We start from the raw sequence: 25,052 nt of genomic DNA on the forward strand, positions 1-25,052 counted from the left end.
TACTTTGGTGTCAGATTTTTAAAAATCATCACCAAGACCTATGTCAGGGACCTTACTACCTTTTTTCTTCTAGGAATTTTGTGGTTTTAGGTGTTAGGATCAAGTTTCTATTTCATTTTGAGTTAATTTTTGTGTATGGTATAGGAAAGTTGTTCACTTTCACTTTTGGCATGTGGCTGTCCAGTTTTTCTAACACCATCTTTCTTTTTTATTTATTTATTTATTTTTAGTGAGAATGAGACAGAGAAAGGGATAGACAAGGACAGACAGGAAGGGAGAGAAATGAGAAGCATCGACTCATAGCTGTATCACTTTAGTTGTTCATTGATTGCTTTCTCATGTGCCTTGATCTGGGGGCTCCAACAGACCCATGACCCCTTGCTCAAGCCAGTGACCTTGGGCTTGAAACCAGCGACCTTTGGCCTCAAGCCAGCAACCATGGGGGTCATGTCTATGATTCCTTACTCCTGCTAGTGACACCGCACTCAAGCTGGTGAGCCTGCACACAAGCCAGTAACCTCAGAGTTTCAAACCTGAGCTCAACATCCCAGGTTGATGCTCTATCCACTGCAGCTCCACCTGGTCAGGTTCCAACACCGTTTTTGGAAGAGATTGTCCTCTCCCCATTTTATATTCTTGGCTTGTTTATATAAATTAATTGACCATCTATGTGGGGTTTGTTTCTGGTCTCTCTTCTCTTCCACTGATCTGTGTTTCTGTTTTTATGTTGTTATCATGCTGTTTAATTACTATGTATTTGTAATAGTGATTTAAATTAGGAGCAGGATGCCTCCAGCTTTTTTGTTCTTTCTCAGTCTTGCTTTGGCTTCATTTTTTCAGTTTTTGTTCCCTTTTGAGAATGTGAGAACAGATTAGCAGTTGTCTTTCTGAAGATTTTAAAATTAAAGGTTAAGTAAGCATACATAATTCTATTTTCTGTTTTGGTTTTTTTTTTTTTTTCTTGCTCTTTCTATCATTTATTTAGCATTTACTGTGCACCAAGAATAATATTTGGTTTTAGAATACATTGTCTCTTTTTTTTTTAAATTAAATTTAATGCAGTGACATTGATAAATCAGGGTACATATGTTGAGAGAAAACATCTCCAGATTATTTTGACATTTGATTGTGCTGTATACCCCTCCCCCAAAGTCAAATTGTCTTCTGTCACCTTCTATCTGGTTTTCTTTGTGCCCCTCCCCTCCCCCACCCCCTCTCTCCTTCCTAGCCCCATCCCCCCTCCCCCAACCCCCTCACCCCCATTGCCATCACATTCTTGTTCATGTCTCTGAGTCTCGTTTTTATGTCCCATCTATGTATGGATTCATATAGTTCTTAGTTTTTTCTGATTTACTTATTTCACTCCGTATAATGTTATCAAGGTCCATCCATGTTATTGTAAATGATCCGATGTCATCATTTCTTATGGCTGAGTAGTATTCCATAGTATATATGTACCAAAGCTTTTTAATCCACTCGTCCTCTGACGGACACTTGGGCTGTTTCCAGATCTTCGCTATTGTGAACAATGCTGCCACAAACATGGGGGTGAAAGGAGCCATTCTATGGTGTTCTTGGGGTATATTCCTAAAAGTGGGATAGCTGGGTCAAAAGGCAGTTCGATTTTCAGTTTTTTGAGGAATCTCCATACTGTTTTCCACAGTGGCTGCACCAGTCTGCATTCCCACCAGCAGTGCAGGAGGGTTCCCTTTTTTCCACATCCTCGCCAGCACTTATTCTGTGTTGTTTTGTTGATGAGCACCATTCTGGCTAGTGTGAGGTGATAGCTCATTATGGTTTTAATTTGCATTTCTCTAATGATTAGTGATGTTGAGCATTTTTTCATATGCCTATTGGCCATCTGTATGTCCTCTTTGGAGAAGTGTCTATTCATTTCTTTCTCCCATTTTTGATTGGATTGTTTGTCTTCCTGGTATTAAGTTTTACAAGTTCTTTATAAATTTTGGTTATTAACCCCTTATCAGACGCATTGTCAAATATGTTCTCCCATTGTATAGTTTGTCTATTTTGTTATTGTCTTTAGCTGTGCAAAAGCTTTTTAGTTTGATATAGTCCCATTTGTTTATCCTGTCTTTTATTTCACTTCTTCGTGGAGATAAATCAGCAAATACATTGCTCCGAGAGATGTCCGAGAGCTTACTGCCTATGTTTTCTTCTAAGATGCTTATGGTTTCATGGCCTACATTTAAGTCTTTTATCCATTTTGAGTTTATTTTTGTGAGTGGTGTAAGCTGGTGATCTAGTTTCATTTTTTTGCAGGTAGCTGTCCAATTTTCCCAATGCCATTTGTTAAAGAGGCTGTCTTTACACCATTGTATTTCCTTACCTCCTTTGTCAAATATCAGTTGTCCATAGAGCTGTGGGTTTATTTCTGGGTTCTCTGTTCTGTTCCATTGATCTATATGCCTGTTCTTATGCCCATACCAGCTGTTTTGAGTACAATGGCCTTGTACTATAACTTGATATCAGGAAGTGTGATACCTCCCAATTTATTCTTCTTTTTTAAGATTGCTGAGGCTATTCTTGTTCTTTTTGGGTTTCATATAAATTTTTGGAATATGTGATCTATATCTTTGAAGTATGTCATTGGTATTTTAATTGGTATTACATTGAATTTATAAATTGCTTTGGGTAATATAGACATTTTAATGATGTTTATTCTTCCTAACCATGAGCATGGTATATGCTTCCACTTGTTTGTATCTTCCTTGATTTCTTTTATCAATGCTTTGTAATTTTTCGAGTACAAGACTTTAGTCTCCTTGGTTAAGTTTACTCCTAGGTACTTTATATTTTTGGTTGTAATAGTGAAGGAGATTGTTTCCTTAATTTCTCTTTCTGACTGTTCATTGTTGGTGTATAAAAATGCCTCTGATTTCTGAGTATTGATTTTATATCCTGCCACTTTGCTGAATTCATTTATCAGGTCCAGTAGCTTTTTGACTGAGACTTTAGGGTTTTCTATATACAAGATCATATCATCTGCAAATAATGATAGTTTTACTTCTTCTTTTCCAACTTGAATGCCTTTTATTTCTTCTTCTTGTCTGATTGCTGTGGCTAGGACTTCCAGGACTATGTTAAATAAGAGTGGTGAAAGAGGGCACCCCTGCCTTGTTCCTGATCTTAAAGGTATTGCTTTTAATTTTTGCCCATTGAGTATGATGTTGGCTGTGGGTTTCTCATAGATGGCTTTTAACATGTTGAGGTATGTTCCCTGTATTCCCACTTTGCTGAGAGTTTTGATCATGAATGGGTGCTGGATTTTATCAAATGCTTTTTTTGCATCTATTGAAATTATCATATGGTTTTTCTCCTTTTTGTTTATGTGATGAATCACAGTGATTGATTTATGAATATTGTACCAGCCTTGCCTCCCCAGAATAAATCCCACTTGATCATGGTGTATGATTTTTTCCATATATTGTTAGATCCAGTTTGCTAATATTTTGTTGAGGATTTTGACATCTATATTCATCAGAGATATTTGCCTATAATTTTCTTTCTTTGTGTTGTCTTTGCCTGGTTTTGGAATCAGAATTATGCTTGCCTCATAAAAGGAGCTTGGAAGTCTTCCTTCCTCTTGAATTTTTTGAAATAGTTTGAGAAGAATAGGAGTTAGTTCTTCTTTGAATATTTGGTAGAATTCAGTTGTGAAGCCATCATGCCCCGGACTTTTCTTTGTTGGGAATTTTTTGATAACTGTTTCAATCTCATTTGGTGTAATCAGTCTGTTTAGGTTTTCTGATTCTTTCATATTGATTTTTGGAAGATTGTATGTTTCAAGGAATTTGTCCATTTCATCTAGGTTGTCTAGTTTTTGGCATACAGTTCTTCATAGTATTTTCTTATAATATTTTGTATTTCTGTTGTGTCAGTTGTTATTTCTCACTCTCATTTCTAATTTTATTTATTTGAGTCCTTTCTCTCTTTTTCTTGGTGAGTCTAGTAAAGTTCATCAATCTTGTTTACCTTTTCAAAGAACCAGCTCCTAGTTTCATTGATCCTCTGTATTGTTTCTTTAGCCTCTATGTCATTTATTTCTGCTCTGATCTTTATTATTTCCTTCCATCTACTACATTTGGGCTTTACTTGCTGTTCTTTTTCTAGTTCTTTTAGATGCAGGGTTAAGTTGTTTATTTGAGCTTTTTCTAGATTCTTAAAGTGTGCCTGTAGTGCTATGAACTTCCCTCTCAGTACTGCTTTTGCTGTGTCCCATAAATTTTGAGTTGTTGTATGCTCATTGTCATTCGTTTCTAGGAATTTTTTTATTTCTTATTTGATCTCATTCTTAATCCATTTGTTATTTAACAACCTGCTATTTAGTTTCCATGTGTTTGAGAATTTTTGAGCTTTTCTGTTGTGGTTCATTTCTAGTTTCATGCCGTTGTGATTGGAGAAAGTGCTTGATATGATTTCAATCTTCTTAAATTTGTTGAGACCACTTTTGTGCCCTAACATGTGGTCTATCCTAGAGAATGTACCATGAGCACTTGAAAAGAATGTATATTCTGCTGCTTTAGGGTGAAAGGTTCTGAAGATATCTATTAAATCAATAGATATCTAGTGTGTCCAATAAGTCTGCTATTTCTTTGTTAATTTTCTTTCTTGAGGATCTATCTAGTGATGTTAGTGAGGTATTGAAATCCCCTACTATTACAGTATTGCTGTTGATCTCGCCCTTTAAATCCATCAAAGTCTGCTTTATATATTTAGGTGCTCCTATATTAGGTGCATAGATATTTATAATAGTTAAACCTTCCTGTTGGATTACTCCCTTTATCATTATGTATTGGCCTTCTTTATCTCTTACTATATCCTTTGTTTTAAAGTCCAATTTGTCTGATATAAGTATTGCTACCCCAGATTTTTTTTCATTTCCATTTGCATGAAATGTTTTTTTTCCATTCTTTTACCTTCAATCTATGTGTATCTTTTGTTCTAAGGTGTGTCTTTTGTAGACAGCATATGTACAGGTCCTGTTTTCTTATCCACACAGCTACCCTATGTCTTTTGATTGGATCATTTAATCCATTTACATTTATGGTTATTGATATGTAGTTGTTTATTGCCATTTTATTCTTTAAAGCTGTATTCCTTTTTTGCTATATTCTTTTCCCACTTAGATATGTTTACAACAGGCCCCTTAACATTTCCTGCAGCATTGGTTTGGTTGTAATGAATTCCTTGAGTAGTTTTTTGTCTGGGAAGCTTTTTATTTCTCCTTCAATTTTAAATGATAGCCTTGCTGGATAAAGTAGTCTTGGTTGTAGGTTCTTGTTCTGCATTACTTTGAATATTTCTTGCCATTCCCTTCTGGCCTCAAGTGTTTTGTTGAGAAGTCGGATGTCATCCTTATGGGAGTTCTTTTGTAGGTGATAGCTTTTTTTCTCTTGCGGCTTTTAATATTTTCTCTTTATCGCTTAGCTTTGGTATTTTAATTATGATGTGTCTTGGTGTAGGTTTCTTTGGGTTTCTCTTTAATGGAGTCCTCTGTGCTTCTTGAACTTGTGAAAGTTTCTCCTGCATTAATTTAGGGAAGTTTTCAGCTATGATATGATTGAACAAAGTTTTTATTCCTTGTTCTTTTTCTTTTTCTTCAGGAACCCCTATGATGCGGATGTTATTTCTCTTCATGTTGTCACAGAGCTCTCTAAGAGTTTCCTCAGTCTTTTTGAGTCTCTTTTCTTTTTTCTTCTCTGCTTTCATGCCTTCATTCCAGTTGTCCTCCAACTCGCTGATTCGATCCTCAGCTCTATCTATCCTGTTTTTAATTCCTTCCATTGTGGTCTTTATTTCTGATATTGTATTTGTCATCTCTGACTTATTCTTTTTTTTTTTTTTTTTTTGATAGGCCAGTTTCTTTAATCCTAGCTTGCACCCGGCAGGCAAGTAAAAACATACACTGGACTCCAAAACCCACTCACATTCAGTGCTCACAAAGCCACTGACTTATCTGAGTTTCCTAGAATCAAAGGTTTCTAGCTCACCAGCCTTATTCTCCTCAGTTTCCCATCTCCTTCCTTATCCCAGATACAAACTCTGCACAAACTGGCATCTCACTCAGCACTCCACCATCTTGGCTGCTTCTCCTGGCCACATGGCCTCTTTCTGCTCTCTGCTCTGCTCCCTCTGCTCTCTCATGCTAATCATCCCAGGAACCAAGAGTGACTTATTCTTTTTTATACTTGCTATTTCTTTATTTAGGTGTTCATAATGACCATTCATTGTTGTTCTAAGATTCCTAAGCATCCTTATAATCATTATTTTGAACTCTGCATCTGGAAGTTTGATTATTTCCATATCACTCAGTTCATCTCCTGAAGGATTCTCTTGTGGTTTCATTTGGATTGCACTTTTTTGTCTTCTCATTGTCAGTGTTTTGTTTGTAGAGTTGGTTGAGTCTAGGCTTGGTGTTGTCTGCCTCCAGTTTTCAGTTGTGTTATTTCTAGGTCTTCTTGGGTTGGTATCAGCTATTGTTTGTAATCCACTTTCAGATTTGGGCAGGTTTGAAGTCTTGATTTGTTTGTTTTCTTAACAGGTGATAGTCTTGTTTATTGATCTCAGCAGGGGGCTTCCTTGAAACTGTATCCAGGAATGTGATGGGTGTAACCTGAGACTCTGAAGGCCTCTTCCACCAACTAATCTCTCTGGAGGCAGGGTGTTTTCTCAGCTTCAGTAGGGGGAGGTGTATCTCAGATCTCCATGGAGACCTGAGTTACTGCCCCTCCTCCCCACTTCTTGTTTTCAGCTGTGTCTTGTTGTGTTGATTGGAGCTGGAGAGATGTCTGGAGATCTCTGATCCGGAAGCAATTCAGTACTGTTTTGTGGAAGGGTCAGTCCCTCCCCCAGCTATGGCCACCTCCAGCACGGATGAGTCAGCTTTTTTAGGTCATCTCCTGCATTCCTTAGCCCCTCACAGTCTGTCCCTCTCTCTCTCCTTTCCACTTGGGAGATAAGCTGGTCTTTTCAATACACCTCGCTCCCTGGTCGCCAGGCAAGTGGCTGTGAGCAGTATTTTCTGCTCTTTTCCCTGGAGTGAGATCCCCTCTGGGCTCTCAGCCTCATCCCCTCCCTCCATTCCTGTAAGCAGGGTAGATTCAGGCGCTCCCTACCAGGTTTGTTGTGGCTTCTTCTTTGCTCCTTGGTTTTTTTTTGTGTGTGTGTGGGGGTTTTTTTTTTTTTGCTCCTTGGTTTTTGAGAGCTGTTTTTGTAGTCCAGAGTTGGTTTTTCACGCTGACTTTTCCTAAATTGATTTGTATTCCAGTTTGGTGGTGAGATCTGGGCGTCTGTGCGTCCGCCTACTCCACTACCATCTTTAGGTCTCCTCTATTTTCTGTTTTGAATTTACTTTTGTTTAAGATCTCTTGGGGCTTTTGTCAATTTGGGCAGTAGTTAAAACCAGGGCTGGGTGAGAGAGACTACTTTGGCGAAGGCTCGCAGTTATCCCTGCTCCTTTTCAACTGTTGGAACCATTGCAGAATGTCTACTTTTACCAAACATCTTGTTCTACATTAATTACCATATATGGAGGGAAAGGTATTTTTTTTCCCCAAAAGGGAAGTATTTCTTTAATTTTTTTTTTTTAGTATTTCTTTAATTTTAAAGGTAATGTATGTACATTGTAAAAATAGGTTTCAGGAAATATAAACTAGTATAAAAATAAGTGAGAATGCATTTGTTACACCCAAAGAAATAAGTTGTATTAAGTATCCAACATTCTTCCTTTGCTAATGTGTGTGTGTGTGAGGGAGAGAGGGAGAGAAAAATTAAAGAGGCCCTGGCCGGTTGGCTTAGTGGATAGAGCATCGGCCCAGCATATGGACATCCTGGGTTCAATTCAAGGTCAGGGCACACATGAGAAGCGACCATCTGCTTATCTGCCCCTCTCTCTCCCACCTCTCTCTCACACCTCCTGCAGTCAGTGGCTCTGTTGATCTGAGAGTCAATGCTAGGCACTAAAAATGGCTCGGTTGATTCAAGCATTGGCCCTAGACAGGGGTTGCTGGGTGGATCTCAGTTAGGGTGCATGCAGAAGTCTTTCTCACTATCTCCCCCTCCTCTCACTTAAAATAAACAAACAAATAAATAAAAGAGAGAATAAGTGAAAAACACTAATAAAAGGGATGGTCTCATGCTATAATTGCTATTTTATATCTGCCTTTATTGAAATAAATTGTGGATGCTTTCTGTGTTAGTAAACATTTACATCATCATTCTAATGACTATATAATATCCCATTGTATAGATATACTATCATTTACTTAAATTAATCCTTTGAGAGTGGATCAATTTTGATTGATTGCCATTTAGGTTATTCCAACAATGCTGTAATAAACATTTTTATATTTTTGCCTGATTACCTCCTTAGGATAATTTCAAAAATGGAATGTGTGCTTAAACGGTTATACGTTTACCAATGGTTATACGTCCAGTTACCACTCTATAGTGTAGGAGTACAACCCTGCCAACTCTGCCCTCTGGATATATTGCCTCAGACTGGAGGGCAGTTCTGAAAAAGTACTATATTCTATCATTGCCAAGAAGCCCTTTCTGGAGGGAGTGGGAAGCAGGATGAAGCTACCACACCATGAGCCACTACAGGATAGCCCTAGCCAACCTCATCTTCACCATTACCAGAACACTTGAGAAAATAACATAGCAGAGGGTTGCAGAGGTTGCTTTGTGAGTGGCAGGCCTTACCGCTTCCCCTTTTAGAGTCAATTTAATGTTGAAATGCCCGTTGTCTAGAGTAAAATAAACATAAAGTATATAAGATATAATACCAAAAATATTTTCCATTGATATAGACCCTTATAAATGCTTAGTATGTACACACTAAACTGAGTAGAATAGCTTTTAGAATACCAATAAGTTTTATTAAAATAACTGAATGGGGCATGTTTAATTTGTCTTTGTTAGAGAAATTTCCTGAGCTGGCCAGTCTTTATTCCAGAGGAGCTTTGTACGGTGAGCTAAAGAATTATGAGACTGGCAAGTCAAGCCAAGCCATTTAATAAGTGTGGGCAAAGTACAAAGGAGGTTCTTTGTTTGTTTGATATCTAAATTCTCAATGGTAATTCTTCTGAGTTATGGTATGAATGACAGATAATGCTTATGGCTCTTCAGTTTTACTGCTAATTGGAGTTTTCCATTTTGATCACTGCTACAACTTCTTAATGCTTCCTTTTCTAATATATCCATTTGGCTCTTTACAGAAGAATTTAATCTCTGAACTGAGGAGAGTAATTTGTGGCTGTAGCCAGGCTTCCTTGTGTGTTGATGGTTTTCTTCTGTACTGTAGGTTTGATGAGAAGAGGGCAGTGCAGCAGTTGAGAGCATGTGGTGTCCTGGAGACCATCCGAATCAGTGCAGCAGGTTTCCCCTCACGGTGAGCTTGGCGGTTTTCAAATACAAGGGGTCCTAATGAAAAGGTTTCCACTTCTTTAAATAAGCTAACATGAGTTTCTTTTTATAGGTGGACTTACCAAGAATTTTTCAGCCGCTACCGTGTCCTAATGAAGCAAAAAGATGTGCTGGGTGATAGAAAGCAAACATGCAAGAATGTATTAGAGAAACTGATTCTGGTAATAAAAAATTTCACTTCTCTTTATCTGAACAGATTATGGCCAAAGGCCTTGTGTTTATAATCTGTGAAAGTCCTAGGAACATCCAAATTCCACTAATCCAGATTATTCAGGGCTGGGAGGGTGGAGGGTCACCGTCCATTTCGGATGCTCGGACTGACTGGTGAGGATGACGGCCCACCATTAGGAAACAGCGGGAGGAGGCCTGGACCCAGACTTGAGACACATTCTTTTTATAGTCTGATCATTACCAGTAAAAATTTACCTAGTTCTTATTTATGGAAGATACCAGGTCAGATGCTGTGTGATTAGGAAAAATTAAGTCTTGTCCTCAGATAACAATCTATCTTGGAAATGAATGCATTTTAAAGATAATTATAATATACCTTAATGTCTATCAAATGCTAAGTGAGTGAGACAGGAAATCTGAGCAATGCAAAGCCACATGTGCTGTGGGAAAGTGGAACAATTTCATGGAAGATAAGTGTTTTGAGTCAGGTCCTGAAGAGTGGGTAAGTTTCAGTGAAAGTAGAAGGAGACTGTCCTAACAGGGAGCGTGGCATGAAGAGGTAGGAAAGCAGAGTTTTCTCAGAAAACAGGAATGTAGTTTCTTTGCAGTATAATATTGGTGTATGGGACAGTAGGGACATGTTGAGGAACTGTAAGTTGGTGTTTGGAGAGACTTGCATTCTAAGCTAAGGAGTTCTCAAACTGTACGAGGTACCAGAGTTACCTGGAGGGCTTGTTAAAACACAGTTTGCTGGGCCCCACCCCCAGAATTTCTGACTCAGTAGGTCTGGGATGGGTCCAACAACTTACATTTCTAATAACTTTCCAGGTGATGCTGAGCTGGTCTGAGAATAATACTTCAAGAACCACTGATCTAGGCCATGGAGAATTAAAGATTCATGAAAGATTTTAATAAACTTTTTACTTGTTTTGTACTAGTTTGGATGGAGTACCTCACTCTGAGTTAGTCATCATTAACTAAATGTAATATCTCTTTTAATAATAACATTTTTTTCTTCAAAAAAGCTAAGACCATCTTCTTAATAATGTAGAAAAAAATTGAATACTCTTTTTGTTTGTTTGTTTGTTTTGTATTTTTCTGAAGTTGGAAACGGGGATGCAGTCAGACAGACTCCCGCATGTGCCCGTCCGGGATCCACTGAGCACACCCACCAGGGGGCGATGCTCTGCCCATCTGGGGTGTCGCTCTGCCGCAATCAGAGCCATTCTAGCGCCTGAGGCAGAGGCCACAGAGCCATCCTCAGTGCCCGGGCAAACTTTGCTCCAATGGAGCTTTGACTGTGGGAGGGGAAGAGAGAGACAGAGAGGAAGGAATGGGGGAGGGGTGGAGAAGCAGATGGGGGCTTCTCCTGTGTGCCCTGGCCGGAAATCGAACCCGGGACTCCTGCACCCCAGGCCGACGCTCTACCACTGAGCCAACCAGCCAGGACCTTGAATACTTTTTTAATTCGGCCCAACTCTTTTCTAACCTGAGTTCGGATGGGAATGTAGAGCAGAAAGTAGGGACAGTCCTACACCCAGCCTCCTCCCCCAGACCCTGCCAGGCCTGCTTCAGGGCTTTGCGGGACAGAGGTACAAATAGAGGAGTGAGTGCAGGGCTGGTGTGGGGTGGAGCTGGGGAGGCTGGGCTGGGACAGAGAGAAGGAGAGGGAACCATTTTCTAGCTCTTTCTGTTTCTCTAGCTAGGCTTCCTAAGTACATTCTATTGATTAAAGTTGAAATAATTTTAGGTATTTAGATATTTGTGGAGAATTCTGATTTTCTGGTTTCATGTACCAGATAGGAAATATCTGCTTACAGTAAAAAGTAGTTTTCTGTTTTCTCACAATTTCAAATCACAGTCGTGATTATTATAAATAAATTTTACTCTTTTTATATGAGAATAGATAATAACCTACATCCTTCTAGATAAGGTGTATCGGAATGTAATAGATCAAAAATTGCATGCATATCTATTTACTGCTCAAGTCTGCTTATAATCAAATGTAAATGAACAGTATAAATGGTTATATTTTTGTGAAATGAGTTTTGAAATTTATATAAGTAATTTAAACATACAGGGTTTTATTTTCAGATACTGCTGATAGAGCAAAGATATAACAAGAAACTTAACTCTTTTAATATGAAGGCATAGTTTTTTGTTTTTTAATTTTTATTTTGTGTGCATTACTTCCAGCCTTATTCTTTATACTGGTGTTTTTGTCCCTTCAGCTTTTTCATGGAACATACAGCCCGATGTAATCCTTAACAGCCTGGGTCAGTCAAAGGGAGTGTCAGCATCTCCATTTCCTTGAGATATTTAAAATACAAACAAGCAAATAATAGCTGCCTATAATTTACAACCAAGTTTTTGGCCTCAGATAATAATTTCAGGTAGAATAATTCTGGAAATAACTTAAACTACAGTTTTTCTTAAAAGCCCTTCTATTGCTCAACTTGCATAGGATTAAAAATCTGGCTCCATTAGTTAATCCTGATGTAGCCCAAGTTTTAGCTAATAGATTCGTGCCTTTACTGATTCTGCTTTTAGCTGTATTTTTTTCTCTTTTCAAATTTTATTTATGTGGTCATTATTTCTACTTCTGAGTATACAATTTCTTCCAAAACTAGGACAAGGACAAATACCAGTTTGGTAAGACAAAGATCTTTTTCCGTGCTGGTCAAGTGGCCTATCTAGAAAAACTGAGGGCAGACAAGCTGAGGGCTGCCTGCATCCGGATCCAGAAGACAATCCGAGGGTGGCTGCTGCGGAAGAAGTACCTGCGCATGCGGAAAGCGGCCATCGCCGTGCAGAGATACGTGCGCGGCTACCAGGCTCGATGGTAGGTCCCGGGCACCTGTTCGTCTGCCTCGCGGCTCCTAAGATTACAGAGCTCAGCTGATTCATTGTCTCAACCAGGACAATTTTGAGTGGTTAGCCTACCTAGGAAGGCAATACCTCATCTCTTCTTAGATTCAAGCAGGAGCAAATTAACTCATAAGACAGTGAACTAGAATAAAATTTTACTCACCCTTGATGGTAATTGATTATACTTTTATTTTTTATACTTTTATATGGACTTGAAGAAATTATCTGTAAACTAAAACAGTTATGAATATAAGCTAGTTAATAATGACTCCATTGAGGAGTTTTCAGGAGCAAATGACTGTGAAGGTCTTTCTAGAATTATACAGCAGTGTGATTACATATTAGGATAATTTTAATTTGGAAATATCAATAGAAATGAACTATTGATAAAGGATTTATGCCCCAAAAGAGCTTGAAAAATATTGTGCATTTAAATGGATAGATCTAAGAAAGCTGGTGGTAAGTAAGTGTGGGATTACTAGTATAGTCAGTCTGCTGTGCAAGGAGGATATAGCCTGGGGTCATGAACATTGTCCCAGAAAGAATGAACCTCTGTGAGCTTCACTTTTTTATTTTAAAATCAGATAATATGGGACATCCTAAACTGTAGGGTGAGGAAGGCTCAAATAAGATAATGAGTGCAAAAATATTTGGGTGAACTATTAATTGCTATACAAATATAAGAAATATAGATATTGATGTAATATTGTGTCATGGTGACAATGAACTACCCAGAGACCAGATGACATACTCCGAGGGGCTGAGGGTAGGGACAGCCCCAGTCAGCAGACCAAAGGACTGAAGCCCTGTCCCCAGCCTTACTCAGATATTTATTAGCAAGTACTTTATAAATAACTCAAGGAAACAGACAAGTTTTCAGGGGGTGAAGTAAAGGACAAAGAACATGCTGACTTCTAATCTCTGTTCTGAAAGCCTAAACATTTGTGTGTGTCTGAATCTTATCCTGCTGTGTGTGCTGTACAGCACACACTGTTTCCAGTACAGTGTGTCCTGTACTGGACTCTTATCCGCTCAGGGCTTTCACCCTAGGGTGCCTTGCTGTTCTGATTGTAATCCTAACTCTGCATATTTTTATAGAATATTCCTACAATATTGTATCTTATTAGAATAATACAATGGAGGTACTACTTATGCCAGGGGTCCCCAAACTACGGCCCGCGGGCCACATGTGGCCCCCTGAGGCCATTTATCCGGCCCCCACCGCACTTCCGGAAAGGGCACTTCTTTCATTGGTGGTCAGTGAGAGGAGCATAGTTCCCATTGAAATATTGGTCAGTTTGTTGATTTAAATTTACTTGTTCTTTATTTTAAATGTTATATTTGTTCCCGTTTTGTTTTTTTACTTTAAAATAAGATATGTGCAGTGTGCATAGGGATTTGTTCATAGTTTTTTTTATAGTCCGGCCCTCCAATGGTCTGAGGGACAGTGAACTGGCCCCCTGTGTAAAAAGTTTGGGGACCCCTGACTTATGCCAAAGATACTGGTGCTTTAAGTCTCTACCACATATGTTCCCAGGCTTTTCTGATTACTGACAAATATACCATTTCTTCCTTTGGCTAGCTATGCTAAGTTCCTGCGTAGAACCAAGGCAGCGACCATCATTCAGAAGTACTGGCGCATGTATGTAGCACACAAGAAGTACAAAATTAAACGAGCTGCCACTATTGTTCTTCAGTCTTATTTGCGAGGCTATTTGGCCAGAAATAGGTATCGCAAGGTGAGTCATTATTTTCAACTTTATTTATTCATTTCATTAATATTCATCAAATTCCATATCTGTACAAAGTTACAACTATGGACACAGGTAGCATATGGAAAACAATCAACAATTGAAATATATTTTAAAATATTAAATAAGTTCATATATTTATTGACAAGACAATAGAAAAAGGAAATTTACCTTCTTTCCCCCCCTTTGTCTATGTAATTTTTTTAAAAGTTAGCATATTAACTTCCTGTGGTTGCTGTAATAAATTACCAACAACTTGGTGGCATAAAACAATAGAAATTTGCCTGACCAGGCAGTGGCGCAGTGGATAGAGCATCGGACTGGGATGCAGAAGACCCAAGTTCGAGACCTGGAGATTGCCAGCTTGAACGCAGGCTCATCTGGCTTGAGCAAAAGCTCACCAGCTTGAGCCCAAGGTCCTGAGCAAGGATTTACTTGGTCTGCTGTAGCTCCTCGGTCAAGGCACATATGAGAAAGCAATCAATGAACAACTAAGGTGTCACAACAAAAAACTGATGATTGATGCTTCTCATCTCTCCGTTCCTGTCTGTCTATCCCTGTCTATCCCTCTCTCTGACTCTGTCTCTGTTAAAAAAGAAAAGAAAAATTTATTCTCTCACAGTTCTGGAAGTCAGAAATCCACAATTAGAATCACTGAGCCCAAAATCAAGCTGTCAGCAGGGCTGCTCTCCCTCCAGAAGCTGTAGGGGAGAGTCCATTCCTTGCCTCTTCCAGCTTCTGGCAGCTTCCAGTGTTTCTTGTGTTTGTGGCCACATCACTCCAAGCTCTGCCTTCCTCATCTTAACGTCATCATGTCCTCAGTGTGTCTAACTTTCAAGATAATCCAGTATAACCCCTCATCTCAAGATTTTGTTTGTTTTGTTTTGTTTTTTCAGGGACAGAGAGAGAGTCAGAGGGAGGGATAGACAGGGACAGACAGAGAGGAACGGAGAGAGATGAGAAGCATCAATCATCAGTTTTTCTTTGTGACACCTTAGTTGTTCATTGATTGCTTTCTCATATGTGCCTTGACCGGGGGGCCTTCAGCAGACCAAGTAACCTCTTGCTCGAGCCAGTGACGTTGGGTCCAAGCTGGTGAGCTTTTTGCTTAAGCCAGATGAGCCCGCGCTCAAGCTGGTGACCTCAGGCCTTGAACCTGGGTCCTCGGCTTCCCAGTCTGACGCTCTATCCACTGCACCACACCTGGTCAGGCTCAAGATTTTTAACTTAATAACATCTGCAAAGACATTTTTCCAAATAAAGTGACATTTACAGATTCCAGAGGTTAGGATCTGATATCTTTGGGGACTTTTATTTTTCATTCCCTATGGGAGCCTGACCAGGTGGTGGCGCAGTGGATAGAGCGTCAGACTGGGATGCGGAAGACCCAGGTTCGAGACCTGGAGGTCACCAGCTTGAGCGCAGGCTCATCTGGTTTGATCAAAAAAAAAAAAAAAAAAGCTCACCAGATTGAGCAAGAGGTTACTTGGTCTGCTGAAGGCCCACGGTCAAGGCACATATGAGAAAGCAATCAATGAACAACTAAGGTGTTGCAATGCGCAACAAAAAACTAATGATTGATGCTTCTCATCTCTCCGTTCCTGTCTGTCTATCCCTATCTATCCCTCTCTCTGACTCTCTCTCTGTCTCTGAAAAACAAACAAACAAAAAAAAAAACCCCATTCCCTATGGGGATCTTTGAATAGGTAGAATATATGACATATGGGTAGAAGATTGTTCTAAGAATAAAATAACCATGGACTGATTTACTGAGATGAAAAGGAAGTCAATAACATTAATGTGGTTGGACTTATATTAACTGGATTACGATGCTCCAGAAGTTTTTGATGAATAATCTCCATATCTGGCAATAATCTTAATCATCGCCTCTAACAATATATGATCAGTTGAAAGATTTTTCTCTTTCATTTTGGCAAGGGTTTGAGTCTTTCCTTTCTGATATATTCCTAACAAGCCAGTAGTACAGTCTGGGTCTTAGAGCTCTGTGGGTACCATTGTTAGAAAGAGCATCACTAGAGTGATTTGAGAGGCATGTCTCTAATCACAGGCAGCATGTGAGGGTGACCGGGGCCCTATTCATGTATGTGTTTTACTTTCTTATTTTGAAGTAATTTTAGACAACCAAGAAAAATGAAAAAACTAATGAGGCTTGAATGAACATATTTAATAGGTGTATTTTGAAGAAAATGTGAAGATAGCTACTCCAGGTCTTTCTTTCGGCCCAGGCCAGCTTTATAGTCTAGTGTTCTTTCTCTATAAGCATTAGTTTTAGGGGAAGGAAAAGCCTTATTAAACTTGACCTTTTAGATACACCAAACTGGTTACACTTCCATTTTATTTTTTTATATTTTTTCCCCCAAGAGAGACAGAGAAAGGGAAAGATAGGGACAGACACACAGGAGTGGAGAGAGATGAGAAGCATCAGTTCTTCATTGTGGCACCTTAGTTGTTTGTTGATTGCTTTCTCATATGTGTCTTGAGTGGGGCTACAACAGAGTGAGTGACCCCTTGCTCAAGCCAGCAACCTTTTGGGCTCAAGCCAACGACCTTGGGCTTCAAGCCAGTGACATTTGGGCTCAAGCCAGCGACCTTGCGTCATGTCTATGATCCCATGCTCAAGCCAGGGACCCCATGCTCAAGCCAACAACCTCAGGGTTTCAAACCTGGATCCTCTGCATCCCAGTCCAACGCTCTATCCACTGTGCCACTGCCTGGTCAGGCTACTTATTTCTTAACATATCCCCTAGAATGGCACTTTTTATTTCATTGTTTTTTTTTTCAGGTACATAACTTAAAATAATAACTATTCTTTTAATGATTTTATTAAACTGCTATCCATTTGACTAGATGGTTTCAGAGATTTTTACATTTTAAGAGTTTTATAAGAGATACAGTGTGGGCTGCACTGCCTTCTCCCTCCCACTGACTCACTAATAAGCTCTCTTTCACTTTAAACTCCAAAAAGAGAGAGCTACATTGTGTCCATTTGTAATAATCGCTAATAAGTATGTAAGTGCATACATTTAAATATCATTTATATTGTATAAGAGTTGTTTTTATGAAATCATAGACTTAGAAGGACATTGAAGGGTTTTGATAATTTCAAGAATTTCTTCATTTTGTCTCTATCATTCCTAGAAATTGTTTATACAATCTCTGCTTGATGGTCTTAGTGATAAGAAATTCATTTATAAGGAAACTGTTTTGTTATAGGTTGTTTATAAGTTTAGGGGAGTATCTATTTTTTTTTTAGAAAGTAAAAACAAAATCAAAATTAATATTTGTTTACTTCCCTTGAGCTTTCCTTTTAAAGCTTTAGCCCTGCTACCTTTGAATCCCATAAGTAGATTTCTGTTATATTTGAAACAACAAAGGGAAATCCTCACCAGAATGGTATTCCTTAAATAGGGCAACCAACAGTGTCATTTTTTGTGTTATGGTGAAAAAAATCAATAAATCAGTAATAAAATGTGCAGTACTCCGAGTGCTGGCCTGTCCAGCTGGCTTACTGGCCATACCCTGTGTCCTGAAGCATGGACACAATGCACAGTGAGGTGGTGTCAGTAGTGAGGGTGGTAGCTGAGTCTTTTATTTTAATAGCACATGATTCACAGGGTGCCAAGTGCTGTTCGTTTTATAGAGGATTGCTTATTGCTGACATATCACACACCAATAAGATACCAAATGGGTTTTTTCTTTCTTTTTAAAATTATTTCCTTTTAGTAATCTGGTGCCTTTTATGTAGACAACTTCTATGTATATACTCTGTTTTTCAAATCACCCTTTCTTTAAAGTCTACTGTTTAAATCACCTTTTAAAACTCTTTTGTGCTTTCATGTACAATTCATATGATACATTGTTACTTCAACTTTTGTCTCTTTCCCTTTAGGTTACAGTTGGCTTTTCTGCCTGACAGCCATAGATTGATAGAGTTGAACCGTGAGTCTAGTCTAGGGTTTGACGTTACTTGTGCATACCTTTCTCTGCAGATATTCCGTGAGCACAAAGCAGTCATCATTCAGAAGTGGGTCCGGGGCTGGCTGGCTCGCACCTACTACAAGAGGAGCATGCATGCTATCATCTACCTTCAGTGCTGCTTCCGGCGGATGATGGCCAAGCGCGAGCTGAAGAAGCTCAAGATTGAGGCCCGCTCCGTGGAGCGCTATAAGAAACTCCATATCGGCATGGAGAACAAGATCATGCAGCTGCAGCGCAAAGTCGATGAGCAGGTTTGTTTTAAACAGTCCCACTGCTAGTGAGCATGCCTAAAGAAATCCACTGGGATTGTGGTCAGCATTTTCTCCCCTCAAGTATACCTTTCAGTATTAGCAGAAAAGTAAAATAATGATGGTAATGAGTGTGGAAATAGTGACAAGCCCATAGGACTAGGGCAGAAAATTATTTTTGAGAACACAGCCAGATTTCCTAGCACACCAAACATTATGACCAAGAGCCAACGTGTACTTGATACTTCACAAAGCTCTTTCATCATTTCCATTCATTTGCATGTAGTATAGTGTTCCTTTTGCAGATGAGTTGTTTAGCATCAAGGTGGCAAAAGAATCAGAAAAATCTCTATGCTTCTGAGGAATCTACAGCCTATTTGCAGAGATAAATGTTTCATTTCTTAAAGAGAGTTACTAAGTAATATTTTAGCACATGCAAATGATATAAAGGTAATTAGTAATACCTAAATACTATGGAGGGCAAAAACCCCACAAGGAAATAGCATTCATCAGAAAGATTTTCTTAGTGTGGCAAGGAGTTTTGAGGTAGTAAACGGAGATTTGTTAGGAATTTGTGATTTTGAGGCCATTTTATCATTCTTATGCATTACTTGGCTAGCACATGATATTTAGTAGCACAGTAATTTGTTTTAAAAAACAATTATAGATTTTCTTATTTCTGGATTAAGAATTAGGAAATTAAGAATTTACTCTAGTAACTGGCCTTGCAGCTATGAGAAAAATCACATCTATGTTGCCTATTGCTCATCATGTAAAACAGAAATAATGGTATCTGTTCTCTTCTATCTTTGTATCACTAAGAAAGTATTGGTTGTGTAACTATAAATATTGTGGTTAGATACTATAACAATGTTATGATGATACAGCAGGAATATGATGAAAAGTCTAGTTTCCTTACTAAAAACATTTGATGGTACATATATTTACTTATTGTTTGTATGTGTTTAAAGAACAAAGACTACAAATGCCTCATGGAGAAGTTGACCAGTCTGGAGGGAATATACAATTCTGAGACCGAAAAACTACGAAGTGACTTAGAACGTCTTCAACTAAGTGAGGAAGAAGCTAAGACTGCCACTGGACGGGTCCTCAGTCTACAGGAAGAAATTGCCAAGCTCCGGAAAGTCCTGGAACAAACTCAGTCAGAGAAAAAATCCATTGAAGAACGTGCAGATAGATACAAACAAGAAACTGAGCAGGTGAGAAGGAGCTAAGTTCAATCCTTTCCACAAAGGAAATATGCTGTCATCTTGACATGGCCCTGTGGCTCAATGTAGGGTTTAGTCAAAGATGAAATACAAATTTTATTATTTGTGTTTCCCAGGCATTTCTCCCACATGATGAGTCAGTAGCTGTAGGTCTTTTAGTAGAACCTTTTGACTCTAGTGAGAGCAGAGGGAAAACAGTATTATAAGAAGAGAATTAATGGCCATATTCTTACTATATACTCTTTCTTTAAATGTATAGGTCTGGATGGAGTGTAGACTCTTTTTTCTTGGGTTAACATGATTAAGAAGCAAATCAAAACAGTGAACTCTCAATAGCTGATACTGGGGAGCTTAATGAAAATCTGAATTAAGACTGTGTTAAGAATTGCAAGGGAGCCTGACCAGGTGGTGGCGCAGTGGATAGAGCGTTGGATGGACGTCCGAAACCTGGAGGTCTCCAGCTTCAGTGCGGCTGCGTTCATCCAGCCTGAGCACAGGTTCACCAGCTGAGCATGGTGTTGCTGGCTGAGCGCGAGATCATAGACACGACCCCATGGTCTCTGGCTTGAGCCCAAAGGTTACTGGCTCTGCTGCAGCCCCTGGTCAAGGCGCATATGAGAAATCAATCAGTGAACAACTAAGGAGACTAAGGAGCCGCAACGAAGAATTGATGCTTCTAATCTCTCTCCTTCCTCTCTGTCTGTCCCTATCTGCCCCTCTTTCTGTCTCTCACAAAAAAAAAAAAGAATTGCAAGGGAGAAACCCAAACATCTGCACATTGATTGTAGCCAAGAATTGCTATGCAGATAGAACCAAAAAAAAACAAAAGAGGGGGGAAAGTCCTTACAGATAAATCAGTTTCCACATTACAAATTTGTGTTAACTTATATCAAAACTTTACTGAATACAAAAACATTCAGGTCCTCAAACAGTAATGAGATACATTGTTTAAAAAATAATAGTACCTCAACATAAGGCTTACTGGAAAAAAAAAGTAATTTTCAAAGAATCACTGGTGTGACTCTCTTTAAATGAGAACAGAGTTGACTGTGTTGGTTGTAGCTATGTGCAAGAATCCCAATATGCTGTTTCTGTGCTAACTACTGAACATTAACCACAGCATACAGAGTGAGAAACTCAGGGAGAGCTTAGATGCAGTTCAGGTTGGGTAGTGTAGCCAATAAAATGCAGTCCTTTCATGGTATTCAGCATCCTAATAAAATAATTCCTTCTATAGCTCCAGCAGATCTGGGCTCTGTATTATGGAAACAACAGTGCCATTAATACATATCATTTTGACATGCTGTATCAGAATTCAAATATGCATTCAAAGAAATACTTGAGGTTTAAGATCTTTCTGTCTCTTCTTTTTCTTTTTGTAATTTCCTGAGTCCACAAAAGCTTTCCAGATTCCTCTGAATCTAGAGTATTTAAGCTTGGTAAGAAAATTCTCTTTTTCTCTTCAACGTCAAGTTCATCTTTCTAGTCTGATAGAATAGTACACATGGGCAGATTCAGATCTCCTTTTTTTAAATTATCTTTTGCTTTTCTTTTTTTATTGAATTTATTGTGACATTGGTTAATAAAATTATATAGGTTTCAGGAGTACAATTCTATAATGCTTCATCTGTAACCCTAAGTCAAGTCTCCTTCCATCACCATTTATCCCCCCAATCCCTTCTTGTCCCTCTCCTCACCCACCCCCCTTCTGCTTTTCACAGGATAGCTATAGGCACTATCACTCATTCTTTTGGATGGAGTGCAGTAATGGGAGAGAATGAGAAAATATCACTATAACAGTCAGCTCTGTGATCAGGAAAGCTACATTTCCAACCAGCCTGATCAAGGAGCCCGGAAAGTACACTAGAACTGTGATAATCAACCAGGGTGTGTATCAGAGTCTGCTGAGAGCTTTTTTTAAAGATATCTGCTCAGGCTCTGAGAGTGTGGGCTAAGCACGTATGTTTTGAAAAAGCACACTCCTGACAAAGAACAGCTTCTCTCAGAGCACACAGAATACTCAGGCCTTTCCAGTGAGGGAAGACATTAAAACTGTGTCCGTGTGGAGGGAAGAGACTGGACCATCAAAAAGAACACCTTCTGGACGACTCTCCTGTGGCACAGTGTTGTTATCTAACGTCCCGGTCTTCAGCCCCACAGAGCCCTCTTTCTCTAGCTCTAAACTCCTGACACTTCTCTTTATTATTAGCTATCACTTTTAGAGTTCCTTGAACTTATGCTTAGGGAAGAAATTCAGATTTCACTCATCAAAAGTACACATTTTATTGCAGAGACTGAGTAAATGATGAACATTGCAAAGTTATCTTTCATTTTGACTTTGCTTCCTGGAAATCCTTATCCAACTAAAAAGTTCAATCAATGCCTTTCTTTAATTGCAATTAAAATATACATAACATAAAATTTCCTATATTTACCTTTTTTTTTTTTTTTTTCCTGAAGCTGGAAACGGGGAGAGACAGTCAGACAGACTCCCACATGCGCCCGACCGGGATCCACCCGGCACGCCCACCAGGGGTGAAGCTCTGCCCACCAGGGGGCGTCGCTCTGCCGACCAGGGCCTCTCTAGCGCCTGGGGCAGAGGCCAAGGAGCCATCCCCAGCGCCCGGGCCATCTTTGCTCCAATGGAGCCTTGGCTGCGGGAGGGGAAGAGAGAGACAGAGAGGAAGGAGGGGGGGGGTGGAGAAGCAAATGGGCGCTTCTCCTGTGTGCCCTGGCCGGGAATCGAACCCGGGTCCCCCGCACGCCAGGCCGACGCTCTACCACTGAGCCAACCGCCAGGGCCTATATTTACCATTTTTAAGTGTACAAGTCAGTGACATTAAATACATTCACTGTTGTAAGGTCAAAACATAAACATGGAATAAAAGGACTCATTTACAACTTTTTAAAACTCTAGAAAGATGACTGGAAAATTCTCTTTTACAAGACAGACAGCAGGGTGCTTCAGAAAATCTTCTGTGAATTTCCAAAACCAAAATGCTCTTTATATCTTTACCTCCTCAATGTCTACTTGAATCATAGGTACATATAACTTTGTGCTAGGCTATTGAGGTGAGAAGGCATTATCATTGCTGTAAGAGCAAATGTATACAAGGTGCCAGGCAATTGCCTAATGCTCAAGGGATAGAGTAAAGCAATAGCAGAGATCATCGTTGTCCTCCATGTATTTCTAGTCTACTGGGGAAGTAAAAGAAAATCATTTATAAGGGCTGTAGAGAGGTATATACAGGGTCCTCTAGTAGCCCAGAAAAGAGACATCTATTTGGAGGGAGTTTCCAGAAAGGCTTTCTGGAATGGGTAATGCTTGAGCCAAATTTGAAAGATGATTAGACATAACTAGACAAAGAAATGAGGCACAGAGATGTAGAAGCAAGGAGTGACAGCTGTATGGTCTTTATACTTAGCATCTGCCTTACTCTCTCTGTGCAGCCACTTCAGTTTATTGTTTCATTTTACAGCTGGTATCAGTTCTGAAGGAAGAAAATACTTTGCTGAAGCAGGAAAAAGAGGCCCTCAATCATCTTATCGTGGAACAGGCTAAGGAGATGACAGGTAAGACTTATGTGGGCTCAGACATGCATGCCAACCAACCTCAGACCCAAGTTTTATAAAAGCTAAAACACTGTTTATAGCTTAAATATTTTTAAAAACTGAGGCTGTCATCAGTAAATATATAAAGTTTTCAGAGGCAAGTGCTCTAGTTATTTCAGTTGAAGTAGTTGATGAAGTAGTTGAAGTAGTTGGTGAAATTATAAATCGGATCTCTCTATGTACAAATGTGAATTTACATTTAGTCAATATCATATGAAAAAATTTATTGTTCTTCATCTATGATTTATCAGTTTTGGCTTAAATGATTCCTGTTGATTTTGAAAGAATTCATGAGCTAAAATGTGTACGTGTATTTGTGTCTATGTGTAGGATTTTTATTCATTTACTTTTTGCTAAACCAAAGGACATTTTTCTTCCAAGATCAACCATTCTTTGCCACCAAACAAACAAAAAAGCCCATTGTTTTTTTAAATAGAGAACTAAGTAGATTTAGGTATTTATTCTACATGCTCTTGTGAAAAAGATTAGAATGATGATAATTTACAGGAAATCCATATATATACATAAATGTGGTTAGGCAGATGCAGATCTAGACTACAGTAATTGGTGATGGAAATGGAAAGGATGAGATGTAGTGCAATGAGGATATATAATATGAAAAGAATCAACAATGTTATTTTTGATGTGGTATTCAAAAAAGGAATAAAAAAATTCTAAAATTTTGTTATGAGATATCAAAACAATAATGGCTTATTATTAGTAATGAGGAAGTTGAGGGATAAAAGTACCTGTTATGAAGAAAATTAGTGAGATCACTTGTTAGAGTTTTAAATGTTGGTTGTCAGCTAAGGCCTTCAGATAGAGATGTTGGGAAAACATACAAATTAAAGATTAGAGAGAAATGAGCCTTACGGTACTCATTAAAGCTGTGATGATAAGAGAACCCTGTGTACTTTCCCCCTTACTATCCCTTTCTTCCCAATGAAAGGGAATAATGTAAAGGAAAGAGAAGAAAGACTGGAATTAAGCCTTATGGGATGACCATAGGTAAAGGGTAAGGTGAAAAGGAAAGAAAAAGACCAGAAAAAAAATTAAGAGGAGAAAATAAAACAGTCACTGAAGACATGGAAATAAGGCTTCTAGAATGCAGAATGTGATGGAAGAATCCAGAATGACGAGAATACTCCTAGGAGAATATAAAATGTTATTTGAAACTGAATGATAAGAACAAAGACATGATGATGGATTTGCCTAGGGAAATTTTGCTGGTAGGTCTGAGCAGCAGCTTTTGCAGACTGGTGGAAATAAAAGGCAATTTATAGAATGTTATAGACAGAAGAAATTCTTCCCTTTATCTGTTTACAAATTATCAGAGCATTATGATAGGGAAACACTGTGATGGGTACCAAGGAAGCAGTGTGACAAGACACTTGCAGCCCTTGCCCTCATGGCGCTGACAGAGAGAAAAATGGTGAGCGATAGAAGCAGGCAAGGAAGATTAAGATTTAGCAACAAAATATGAAGGTATAATTGGCCAGTGTGGTAGGAAGCTTAATATTTATAAATATGATTTTTTGGCTCTTTAAGTTAAAACATACAGCTGAAATTTGAGGCTTTTTTATTTTGTGTTATCTGCAGTCAGGTCTAATCTTCAGTCTCCAGGTGCTGTTCTAGTCAAATGCAAGCCACTGGCAACAGAGGTTAGAGTGGAATGGGCAAACAGAAAGGTCATGGTTCCTCCAGCAGCACACAGGAAAAGTAACACA

General features: G+C 38.9%; 1 protein-coding gene across 4 annotated transcripts in view; it reads left to right on the forward strand.

Moving 5' to 3' along the window:
• The window catches only part of MYO5A (myosin VA), a 260,030-nt gene that overhangs the window by 154,045 nt on the left and 80,933 nt on the right, over positions 1-25,052 (forward strand). For all 4 annotated transcript variants that reach the window (XM_066387962.1, XM_066387963.1, XM_066387964.1 and 1 more), the window contains exons 17-23: positions 9,326-9,412; positions 9,500-9,608; positions 12,249-12,460; positions 14,069-14,225; positions 18,248-18,487; positions 19,456-19,704; positions 23,193-23,286. In XM_066387962.1, coding sequence (XP_066244059.1) covers positions 9,326-9,412; positions 9,500-9,608; positions 12,249-12,460; positions 14,069-14,225; positions 18,248-18,487; positions 19,456-19,704; positions 23,193-23,286 — 1,148 coding nt within the window. The remainder of the gene's footprint in view (positions 1-9,325; positions 9,413-9,499; positions 9,609-12,248; positions 12,461-14,068; positions 14,226-18,247; positions 18,488-19,455; positions 19,705-23,192; positions 23,287-25,052) is intronic.

Source organism: Saccopteryx leptura, chromosome 6, assembly GCF_036850995.1.
Source record: "Saccopteryx leptura isolate mSacLep1 chromosome 6, mSacLep1_pri_phased_curated, whole genome shotgun sequence".
NCBI classification, from domain to species: domain Eukaryota; kingdom Metazoa; phylum Chordata; class Mammalia; order Chiroptera; family Emballonuridae; genus Saccopteryx; species Saccopteryx leptura.